The sequence below is a fragment of the Electrona antarctica genome, assembly GCF_951216825.1.
Source record: "Electrona antarctica genome assembly, chromosome: 3".
Taxonomy (NCBI): domain Eukaryota; kingdom Metazoa; phylum Chordata; class Actinopteri; order Myctophiformes; family Myctophidae; genus Electrona; species Electrona antarctica.
In genome coordinates, this window is record NC_136808.1 from 13,886,499 (window position 1) to 13,898,973 (window position 12,475).

Consider the following 12,475-nt stretch of genomic DNA (forward strand, 5'->3'; position numbering starts at 1 on the left):
AAAGTGTACAAATAGAACCCTTTACAGGTCCACTTGGTGACTATGTTTTGGTGGCCAAGTTTTCCTGGCAGAAAGCATTGAGGGAGACTTCTCCCTTGTGCGGCACGTGACTACTGACGTCATCATGGACCTCTCAGGCTGGTTACATTAAGTCCTAGGTCCACATAAGGGCCATACCGGGCGGCGGTGGCTCAGGGGTAGAGTGGCTGGATGTTAACCGCAAGGTTGCCTGTTCGAACCCGGGCTCCCCCAGAGTTAGTGTCGAAGTGTCCTTGAGCAAGACACTGAACCCCAAATTGCTCCTTATGTGCTGGCTGGTGCCTTGCATGGTGTCTGCCGCCATCGGTGTATGAATGTGTGTGTGAATGGGTGAATGTAATGCACAATCTATGTAAAGCGCCATGGATAAAGGCGCTATATAAATGCACCATTTACCATACCGTTTCTTTGTGGAGACTGAGATCAACCATAAATGCACATAATACATAATTGTAGGTACATGAAGTCCAATGCACATATACATACAGTCCAATGCACATAGTCCCCATTAAATGCACATGATGATATCAACATGCACTGATGTCAGACACAACATAAACCAAATGCACATATGGAGATTGTCATCATGTACTGATGTCAGACACAACAGAAATGTTTGAGGGAATGTGAGAGCCGAGTAGCGGCCCAGACCTCTAGAATTTTCCTTCAAACCTTTTCCGTGCGGGGGCAGGTGCAATATCAATTGTAATCTTTCTTACCGTACCTTAGTGCAGAGGCAGACCGCAAGATGGTCAGAATAAAACGTACAGATAAAGTATTATACGAAAGACGCTTTATTGCACGTTCATTAATGTTGCACTATACAGTATATCGTATAAAAAGGTGTTGTGAATTTTATAAATCAAGGCACAAAGTATAAAGAAGAGTGGAGAGGACTAGGAGTGAGGGATGTTGGGAGATTGAGGGTGAACCAAGGCCATGAGTAATGAGTATTACCATAAATATAGTTTCTGTCTGGTGGAAACCTTACGTCCAAAACTGTTATTTTTCAGAATTCAGATTTAAAAATAGCTGTAGATCGGTTATATTTACTACTTTAGTGTGACACTGTAGTATGGCATTGGGGCATTAAGTTAATGCCCTTCTGGGCACAGGTCTCCACCAGGAGGATAGGAGTGTGTGTGATGTTTGGCAAAATGTTTAGGAGTAATATAATCATGTTTTGTGTGTGTGTGTGTGTGTGTGTGTGTGTGTGTGTGTGTGTGTGTGTGTGTGTGTGTGTGTGTGTGTGTGTGTGTGTGTGTGTGTGTGTGTGTGTGTGTGTGTGTGTGTGTGTGTGTGTGTGTGTGTGTGTGTGTGTGTGTGTGTGTGTGTGTGTGTGACGCGGCTTGGCCTGTAGCGCCACCATGAGGCTGATTTGAAAACTGTCAAGTGGCATTTCTTCCTCAGCCTAGTGGGAATATGCATGCACAGTTTCACCGCAATCGGAGCTGTGTTGAGTAGTTGTGGCAATTTGTACAAAGCGGGCTACTCCTGAAAGGTTTAGAAGCCAATCGTAGGCAATGAAGGTGGATTATGAGAAATCAAACAAACGCGTCTTGATCACACATGGAGAGCATGTGTACCGATTTGCGTGAAATTTGGATAAAATCTGAAGAAGTAATATTAGAAAATGTGTTTTACATATGTCGGCCTCCTGGTGGCGCTATAAAGAGCAGATGTGAAAAATTCCAGGCAAAGGTTTTTCCTTGGCCTCTAGGGAGTTGGCATACAAAGTTATCCACAGATCCGTGCAGTTAGAGGTAAAAACACTTTTCGGTGAGTTATAGCACCACCATGAGGCTGAGTTGAAAATGTTCACGTAGCATTTCTTCCTCGGCCTAGTGGGAATGTGCGTGCACACTTTTACGGAAATCACACAATGTGTTCATGATTTGCAGCATTTTGTTTGAAACTGAGCACTCCTGCGAACTTTGGAAGCCAATCTTGGCTGAGAAATCTGAAAGACCCATTTTGTTGAATGGCTCTAGAGAGACTGTGTACCAATTTGCGTGATGTTTGGACGAAATCTGTAGGTGTACAAAACTTGTTTTGCACAAAGCGGCCTCCTGGTGGCGCTATAACAGGCCGTTCTGGAAATTCTGGGGCAGAGGTTCATCGTTGGCATCCAGGGAGTGTGTGTGCAAAATTTGGCATCGACCGGGTTAACGGTGCCGGAGATTAGCTGTTCACAGACGGACGGACGGACGGACGGACGGACACACACACGGACGGACGGACGGACGGACGGACGGACGGAGTGCAAAACATACTCTCTCCCCATGCCTTCGGCCTGGTGGAGACAAAAAGTAGTAATATGGAAATAAGATGTTTCTGCAATGTAATCACACTGCTAACAGATGACTCTTTCTAGTGGGGGGCTATAGCTGCCATGAGCAGCAGCCTCCTGGCAGCAGCCAGGTGCATCTCCACTGGAAAGTGTGTGTTTCTGTTTGTGGAGTTGTCGACGACGGCATCTTTTCTTTTTCATTTTTTTCCCCGCCCATTGTCACCTCAGATAGCCTCTGTCAGCCGCAGAGCTTTGACAGAAAAATTAGACTACTTCCTGGCAACGGGTTGCTTGAGCTCCACGTGTTGAAGGATGACAGTGCCAAGCTGGTTTCTGTGCCAGATCATTGCTGTCTTGTTGTGAGCAGCATTTGTGGCCACAGAGCGAAGGTGGGGCAAGAAATTAACAGCATACTAAATGACCCAAAATACACAGGTGTCTACATGATCTAGTGTCCATCATCAGTTTAAATTATACAGAATTATAATTTGTTGCATAGGGAAAATTGCTCAGAGCCCGCCGCGGTGCGAGTCGTGCAACACCTTGTGAGCCTGTAGATCGGCTATTTTTGCAGTGCGAAATATCAATCAATCAATCACCAACGGTGTACTTTTTGGTCAAATGACTGCTGAACTGGGCCCACACTGCAGCTGTGGCTATCGCTGCCTGTTTGGTCATCAATTACAAACATGGTGTACACTAAACCACTCTCACAACCTGTGGGGTTGTGTTGACTCCTCATCCCTGTCATTCTCTACTGTGGATGGTGGCTTAAAGGGACATTTCACCCTTTTTGCATAAAACTATATGTTAATGACGTTTAGAAGATTTAGAACACTTTCCTGGGAGTCTTTATGTGTGTAATTTGTGGTTTTAGATATTTTAGATTCTTGTGGATAGGGGGAGGGCCGTCTTACTGAGACAACATGTAGTCCAAGGACTGTCTAAAGAGGACGAGACGCGAAGACAACATGGCGTCGTACGGGCGACGCCATGTTGCTCCATGGAAGGAAAGAAACATGCGCAATGGGCTATATGCAGCCAACACTTCCGCGTTCAGCTTCCTTGGTCTCAACTGCGCATGTTTCTTTCCTTCCATGGAGCACCATAAGCAACATGGCGCCGCCCGTACGGTCTTCGCGTCTTGTCCTCTTTAGACAGTCCTTGATGTAGTCCAGGAAGTAAGTGAGCCCAGTGTCCATGACATCAGAGACACTGGGCTCACTGCTACAATCTAAAATATCTAAAACCACATATTACACACACAAAGACCCCCAGGAAAGTGTTCTAAATCTTCTAAACGTCATTAACATGTATTTTTTTGCAAAAAGGGTGAAGTGTCCCTTTAACCTGCCATAACTAACTTTCCAGGAAAAGCGAGCCTGTAGTTTCTATTAGCGGGGAAACCCCAACGATGATGTCACTGGTAGGCAGGTTTCTGAACTGCCCACCAATGAGACACCGAGTGAGTAGACAGAAAGGGTACCATCTTTGAATGCACATTATTGAGGACCAAGTATATGAAGATGAGCTTGAAGTGAGCTTAATGTGAGAACTGCATGTGCATTGAGTAAGTGACACTTAAGCTAGTCCAAGTGTTAAACCATGTCGAGCAGGAATGGGAACGTGTTGACACAGTACTGTATATAGGGGTGTGAAGGTAGAATTTGAACACATGGTGTAAAACCATGTGGGAATCGCTTGTGGCACAGTCTGCACCTGCCATGTCCCCTTGTCGCCATCTTGTACCCATCTGTTTGAGAGAGCGAGAGAGAGAGAGAGAGAGAGAGAGAGAGAGAGAACAAACGCTGAAGGGAAAGCGAGGAGACAAAGATGAGAGGTGCTGACGGGGTGAAAACAGAAGCTGTGGTGTCGGTCGTATTCATCTCGCTGTGAATATTCTATCAGTGCTGGTTAGAGGCTGTCTCCAACAGCACTTAAATGCAAGCCAAGAGATGGTTTGTGTGTGTAGTAAGATCTCAGCACAATTGCTGGTCCATACGCGCATGCACACACACACACACACACACACACACGCTCACACGCTCACACGCTCACAATGTCCTCCTACTGGCCTGTCACCTCAACAACGCTGTGCAAGGAACTATAGTGTTGAGAAACCATCTGATTGCCAATTATTGACATTGGGAATGGGTTGTTGTAATGTTTTTCTGTTTTTTGTTAATCTGGGGTTCACAAACCATTTGACACGGACTCCCCCGTCTGAAAATGTTTTCTGCCAGGGACCCCCAGAAGAGAAGTAGTTATGTTAAACAAAAGAATAAAACATATTCAAAAGATAACATTTTCGATATTTTTCGAAACATTTCAAAAATAGCCGATGTAAGCTTGCAGCATGGCACAAAGTGACGCACTGTGAGCTTGTGCATCTGCTATTTTGTTAATAGCCAACATATACAGTAAATGGATAAAGTGGTTAAAATTATCGTGATGCTATATTAAGTAACCACCGGCTTACTCTGCCTATTCTGATCTGGCACTTGTAAGGGACTCTGGATAAGAGCGTGTGTGTGTGCCTATGTGCGTGCGTGTGCGGTTCTCCTCCCTCTCTTCCTCCTTGCTAATGTCCATCTCTGTGCTCCTCCTACTCACACTTCATCACATCATGAGGTGTCAGTCACAAGGCAGCTGCAGATGGAAGGGAGAAGATGATGTGAGGTGTGAGTGTGTGTGCGCGTGTGCTCTATTCCTGTACTGTTAATGGGGAAAGATGTCTTTCACCTTGATTAGACACGATAATACAAGATCTACAAGCTCACAGCGTGTCGCATGATCGTATCGCAACATGATGTGAGCATGTAGATCAGCTATTTCCGGCGAGCAATCCGTTCGTACAACAAACGAGGTACAACTCAGGCTTGAGATGACTAAGGGCCGATTCATACTCCTATTTTACCGCTGTAGTGCCGAAATTATTTCTGCTCGTCAGAACATTTCAGTAGCACAGAAGAGCAGACTTTAGGACGGTACCCGCCCCCCCGAACCTCACATGACGTCACATTGTAGGCTCTACAGCGCCAAACCGACTTTTATTCGGCTCTAAAATAGGAGTATGAATCGCGCCTAAACCTACAGCAGGAATTCACCCTTTTTCTCACGCTGTAAGGGCTGTCGTTTTTCCTCCCGTCTTTATTGCTGTAGTTGCTGCTATTCATTTGTTGTGCTGTTGTAGTGGCCATGAACTCATGTTCAACTTAAGAGAAAAACAATCTAGTGGGCCATTATGGGATAAACCTACAGTGGGAAATAATTGGAACAATTTCTCATCCTCTCCACTATATGCCCTGCCGATACGGTACATTACTCATGTCATATGTCATGTTTTCAATTGTCAAAAACAAAATCGACTTTTATAGAAATTGAGACTGGATTGGTTTGTTTCTCCGTTGAAACACATTTTCGGTGCTATTGTTTTGCCATTTCATAATTTGATTTCTGTAAGTGTTGAGCTATGCAAGACAAAAGGCATTGCGCTGCAACGTTGCCAAGTGCAGTAAGAAAACGCACAAATGCACAGAATCTCTCTATCTGGTTATATCTGTGTGCTCACTGAGCTAAATGAACACTGACGATTTCACGGTGTACTGCGCCTGCTGCAGTGGGTGCTTGGGTGTTCCACACTGGGGTCGTGTGTCAGGGGCCGGGCCCACTTGCCTTTCTGCCAGACTAAAGATCATTGTGTTTGTGTTGCGCAGGAGAAAATGAAGAGTAAAAATAAGCTGGTGCTTCGTCTTCTGGGGATAACCAAAGAGTCAGTGATGAGGGTGGAGGAGAAGACCAAAGACGTCGTCCAGGAGTGGCCGCTGACCACCGTCAAGAGGTGGGCTGCTTCGCCCAAGAGCTTCACTCTGGTAAGAGACTGCCTCCTACACACACCAGACACCAACGCACAGAAAAATACAAAGATCAAGAAGCTGAGCAAGATATGAGATGTCGTTATTGAGACTATTGTACGACGAAGTAGGCCATTAATCCTGTGAAAAATAAATCAATAAAAAGTATACACCTGAAGATACAAGGTTAACACAAGTTAACATGACACTCCTGAATTTACATTTTGTTTCACTTCATTATATTCAGTCTAAAAGTGCTCCCATTGCAGCTGTTTTCTGAGATGAAGTGATTAGTTAATCCCCAATCTGGGAACCCATCGTCAAAAAATAAAGGAAAAAACAGCCCTCCGCTGTTTGTTTCCTTGAATTTGCCTCTGGGCCCACTATAATGTGGATAAGAAGATGTTGGCCTCATCTTCCTGTGGGGCGCTTATGTTTTCATTCCACTAATCCCCAATGTACACACGTTCTCAAAGCCCCTGCCGACAGATTCAGTAGAGCAGCTCGGAATATGTTATTGAGAGATTAGTTAATCCCTAGAACAATCACAAACCAGTCACAGAATTTGATCAGTCACCAAATTCTCAACAATTCTAACCTTACCACAACGCTGATTTACATTGCAATGTGATGGTTACAGGTTGCAGCTAGTTTCGTACAGTATCCTTATGCATGTACATCATCATGAAACAAAACAGCTAATAACTAGAAAAAGTGCCCCTCGGGGCACAGGTCTCCACCAGGCCAGGTCAGGTTGTGGCCTCCTGGTGGCGCTATAATAGGCCAATGTGAAAAGGGTGCCATTTCTTCATACGCCTTTGATGGCAATTGGATGATTTGAGGCATTTTGTTCCAAAAATGTGTTTTGCAAAAATCAACCTGTTGGTGGCGCTATAACAGGCCAATGTGAAAAGGGTGGGATATATTCCTCAGCCTAGTAAGAAAATGTGTGAAATGTGTGATTTCACGTAAATTGCATGCTGTGTTCATGATTTGAGGCTTTTGTTCAAAACGGGGCAATCTTGCAAACTGTGAAAGCCAATTATAGCCAATTAGGATGGAATATGAAATATCGGACAGATATTTCCACGGCCTGGTGGAGACAATTATGTTTAGACATGAATTTAATTAATTTTTTAAGATGAAAATGGCAGTGTTAGTTGATGATTACATTTTTCAATTCAACTTTATTAGCAGACTCAGGTCCATCGGGATACATACACGGGGTTAACATACAAGAGATACAACAGGCAATACAAATCATAAAAGCATGTAAAACAAATACAAAACTTACATAACTTAACCCACAGGTAGAACATACAGGCATTTTAGCCAGTGTACCCTTAAACTAGATGTATAACGTGAACAGCTCACTGATGAGTATCTACACTGACTGTTTGTACATTTACTGATGTGAGGAGCACTGTATGATATTAAACCGAGAGCTCTCTGAAATGTACTTTCCGAACATTTTCCCCCCTTTCCGTGCTGTTGAGTTCCATCGTCGACTTCAAAGGACGCTGATTGGCCCAGTTGGAATTCCAACTGAGAAGAACGACAGCAACACCAAATCCTTGAATCATATAGAATGTTTTAATCGGTGTGCCTAGCGATTCAGGGGCTGGAGTCTGCAGGCAAGACACAATTATCAATGCTGCAGAACTCGGAAAGGGGAATTCTCTTTATAAGTTAAGTCTCAATCAGAACCAGAAGCATCTTTAAATCCTCATATTATATATTATATATGTGGATCTTAACCCATTTTGGGCGGGAACCCCTTTTGGTGTTTTAAACATTATGTTGTAATTTAGCTATTGAAAAATAGCAGATCTACAAGCTCATACAAGCTTGTAGGTCTGCGATTTTTGAAAAATCTTGAAAATATTTATTTCAGAAAACGAGGATTTAGAAGATTTTTTATTTATTTTGAGGTCAGGCCTAAATGGGTTAACTAGCTGGAGTAGCACATTAGTTGCAGCAATTCAACTTTTCCACAATGGTCATAACTCATAAACATTCATCCAAACATACAATTTCTCTTTAGTCACACTCTCTTGCACACTTCAGCTATTGAACAGACTCCTTTGTCTGGTTCGTCAATAACTCTCCTTTGTGTCGACACCCGCCGTCAATGTGCAACAGGGGATTTAATCTTGGAGATCAGGTACATCATGCTGTCTTCACCGGCCTTCTATTGAATTAATCCTCTCTCTTAATCCCCTCGTCCTTTTTTCTTCCACGTTGACTCGACCGAACGCTTTGAAGTTTAGACATATGCCTCTCGCCGACTCCCCCGTTTGAAATATATGAATAGAGTTGATTCGGTTATTCAAACATACATATATCCATATTTTTTGGAGGGGGCTGCAATTTTCAGCCACTGTCAGTTCGCTGCCGGCAAGTTTGCGATTCCTAGGACACGATGTGCGATGCACGCATTATGTGCACACCACAGTGTACATAGAGCAGTAAAATGTTCAGTCTCTGGAGTTCTCGCTTCCCTGCGCTGTTTTCGACATAAAGTCTGCCTTCTCGTAACTGTTATTAGATTATTTTGACCACAACTGTCTGCTGCAGTGGTGTGACGTCACCCAACAGAGTATGTAGTGTGTGAAACAACTGGTTCTATACAGTAGATACACATTCATCCTTCCACTAAATCCTCTGGGGAAAACCCAGGCTTGTCACTGCAGTGGTTCCTTGTCCTACAGTATAACTATTGTGGGGGGATTTATACTTGTGTGCCGGTTTTGCACACCAAAAATAGCAGATCTACAAGGCACATCACGCCGTGCTGTGACTCGCTGTGAGCTTGTAGATCGCTTATTTCCGAGGTGCGACACACCAAGTGTATCAAGCCCTTCAACCCACCATGAATTGTAGTTTTTTGTGTGTGTGCGCGTGTGTGTGTGTGTGTGTGCGTGTGCGTGTGTGCGTGCGTGCGTGCGTGCGTGCGTGCGTGCAGGACTTCGGGGAGTACCAGGAGAGCTACTATTCGGTGCAGACCACTGAGGGTGAACAGATCTCTCAGCTTATTGCTGGATACATCGACATCATCCTCAAGAAGGTGAGGGAGCCATTTCTTCTGTGAATACAATTGGAACCAATCAATATCCTTCCTGGGGAACTTATTGTGTCTGTGGTTGGAACTGTGCAGCTTCGCTCTAGAAGCTGCAGTAAATAGAAGCACAGCGCTGGGCGGTCAATTTGCACATGCATTATCTGGTGGATCCATAATGTATGGCTTTAATTATTTTGAGACTTCTATATGAAAACGGGGTGTCATATAGCACTGGTTCTCAGCGGACCACCAGGCGTCCAATTGGACCCTTATGGGTCAGTTGCAGACCCGTGAGGGTCCATTTGGTTCCATTTCACCATTTTTGGTTCCAAACCTTTAACACTAGTAACCCGGGTACGCAGGCATAAGCGCACGGACGCTTGATTTTCCTCCGCTCCATAATGAATGCAACCTTTCTCACTGGAGGTGTGCAGATGCAGATGCTCCACTCGCAAACGTGAAATTTATTTTCCCCCTCTCTGGGCGGGGAAAGATATAATTTTCTTTGTGCATTCTCATTGAAATGCATTGGCCGGGTTTGGCGAGAACAGTCGCTCGCAAAACTGCGGACACAATAAAAGCGTGTGGGCGACATTTGGACACTGTGAGTCACAGGGACCTCTTTGAACCCCATCAAGGACCCCTGGGGGTACCTGGACACCCCTGTTTTTCTTTGATGGTTATTTGTTCAGCGTGTTATTGGCATACCAACCAGTGAAGTTATTCAAGGTTGGTTAGGGGCCCAAAGAAAAGTATTTGTGCCGCGGGGGCCGATCGCAGTCCTGTTATTCCACCGGGAGCTGTGCTAAATTCCTCCATTGCGGCGGTGGCCCTTCAAACTATTCTGAGCAAATGTTTAACCACTTAAACCCTCAATACTTGGTAAACTTGACCTTTGGCTTTGTACTTGGTCTGCGCAACCCCCTACCACCCTCTATGACAGATCTCTACACACAAAATAGCAGATCTGCAAACCCCAGAATCCTTTTAGGTTGACTGTTTTTCAACCTGAGGTCCCCCCTTGAGGGACGGTCGGTCTGTTTCAAGGTAGTTTTTTTTTTTTTTCTTCTTTCTTTTGCTCAATATCATAACTTTAGCATTTTTTCTTGCATTCTTAATTTTTCAAAACTGTTTCAAAACGTTTCAAATCGCGGAAAAAACCACATCTACTGTACAGTACCAACTCACAACAGATGTGTCATGCTGTGAGCGTGTGGTTTGGACTAAACATGCATGCTCCCTCTCTCCTGTCCTGCAGAAGCAAAGCAAGGACCGCTTTGGCCTGGAAGGTGATGAGGAATCCACTATGCTGGAGGAATCCGTCTCCCCTAAGAAGTAGGTGGACAAAACACCCTTGCTTCCTGGTTTTCAGACATACCCGGACAATTTTTTTTTTATCTGTATGTACAGTATGTGCAAATAAAAAGCGTAGCTGCTTGGCACCGCTTGCGACATTCCCAACGTTCTTTTCAGCAACGCTGAGGCCAGAATCTGTTGAGAAATAAATAATGTTTTGTTTAACCAGTAGAAATGACATTGAGAGCAAAATATCTTTCTTTCCTGTAAGACCTGGCCAAGAGGCAGAACAAATATCTGTGTTCCTTGAAGTTTATCACCCTGCCTTTTGTCCTTGCCCAGTAGATTTCCCCAGGTGTGTTTTGCTGCGGCAATTGAATAAGGTCACTGTCGGTGCATAATACGATTGCTGTCGGGTGGAAACCTTGTATGTCCAAAACAGTTCCTTTTTTCTTATTGTTTCAACAACATTTAGTGCGGTGAAAAACACAACATAAAAAGTTTAAATATCATGGAGATACGATGTTTCTGACCAACAGCATGATCTGATTTGAACATCTGCTCCACTACTTTTCAGAGGAAAATGTACATTTAATTGACAACTTTAGAGATTATTAATGCAAAACATATGCTCTCTAATAAATTATGAGTTGTTATTATCTAGATTAATCTACCCAGCAGCACGTAAATACATTAAAGTCAGCCCACCTTTATCAACTGCAACATTAATGTGATGAACGCATTAATAATGCATTACTAATATGATATGGTGATTGTGAAATCACTGAAATGAACCTGGCATAATGAATAATAATGCATAATTTTCATGCATTCAATACTTCTGTACTTTTGCTCAAGTGACATTTTGATTGAATGCAGTACTTGACAGATTGGTATTGCTGCATTTACCTAAATGTGCTGGCATTTTAACCACTGAGTTAATAGAGCCTGCCTTCTTGCTCTGGGGAGAAATGTAATTTTGACCTTCACGTCAGACTTTGTGTCAAACCAGAAACAGGGTGTTGTCAAAGGTCATGTCCAACCTAGACAGTATCTAAATGTCTCAATCGAAGAGCAGGGAGACCATACAACCACCCCAATTGTATACACTATATTGTATTACACTCTACCACACTGGTACGCTATCTTTTCCGAATCTTTTAACACAACAGCCGAATGGCTGCTGTGTTAAGTGATCAGATGGGTGGGTCATGTGCGTTTTTCAGAGCATGTTCATTTCAGTTATCAATCAACTGATTGTGTTCCGGCTTGGATCAATGGAACTAATATTTAGGATACTTTAAGTTCCTATTCTTCGGTATCAATACAAAAACAAAAATGTCAAGGTTTTGGGAACCACTGCTACCGTACAGATTGGACAAAATAACATTGTATTCACGCACAAAACTAACATGGGCCTAATAGAAGCTTTAAGTACGTGGCCTGCACTGCAGCAGAGTACAGTTAATACATCTCCCTGGCCCTTGTCTCTTGACACAACCGCTTCCTGAGCTGGTCTTGTTCCAGAGAGATAATAATTATTGGAGGACAAAGCGAGGGGCCGTATCAGACCATTTCCTGATTAGATGAGTATTAGTCCATTTATCTGCGCTGCCCGCCTGTTGCAGAGCGGAAAGGAAGTTATTTTCTTCCGCTCTAGCCTGCGTTGATATCGCTTCCCTCGTCTGACAGAGAGAGTATTTGTTGCAGTTAAAAACATCTTATCGATGTTGTCGTGCAGCACTGGAGGCAAGTGTCTTGGATGCTGCCAACACACAGGAACTGTGGATGGCCTCTGATTTTGCTCTCATTTCTTTACTAGTTTAAGTAGTCATTATGCAATTTCTCAAGTTGTTCAATTTTTTTCAAAATCTTTTGGAAAAACGTAGATCTACAAGCTCACTAACTTGCAGTACGCACTGGAAGGCACTGAAA

General features: G+C 43.7%; 1 protein-coding gene across 4 annotated transcripts in view; it reads left to right on the plus strand.

Moving 5' to 3' along the window:
• Positions 1–12,475, plus strand: part of tln2a (talin 2a) — a 204,692-nt gene that overhangs the window by 100,190 nt on the left and 92,027 nt on the right. For all 4 annotated transcript variants that reach the window (XM_079496146.1, XM_079496148.1, XM_079496147.1 and 1 more), the window contains 3 exons: positions 6,046–6,201; positions 9,149–9,250; positions 10,503–10,579. In XM_079496146.1, coding sequence (XP_079352272.1) covers positions 6,046–6,201; positions 9,149–9,250; positions 10,503–10,579 — 335 coding nt within the window. The remainder of the gene's footprint in view (positions 1–6,045; positions 6,202–9,148; positions 9,251–10,502; positions 10,580–12,475) is intronic.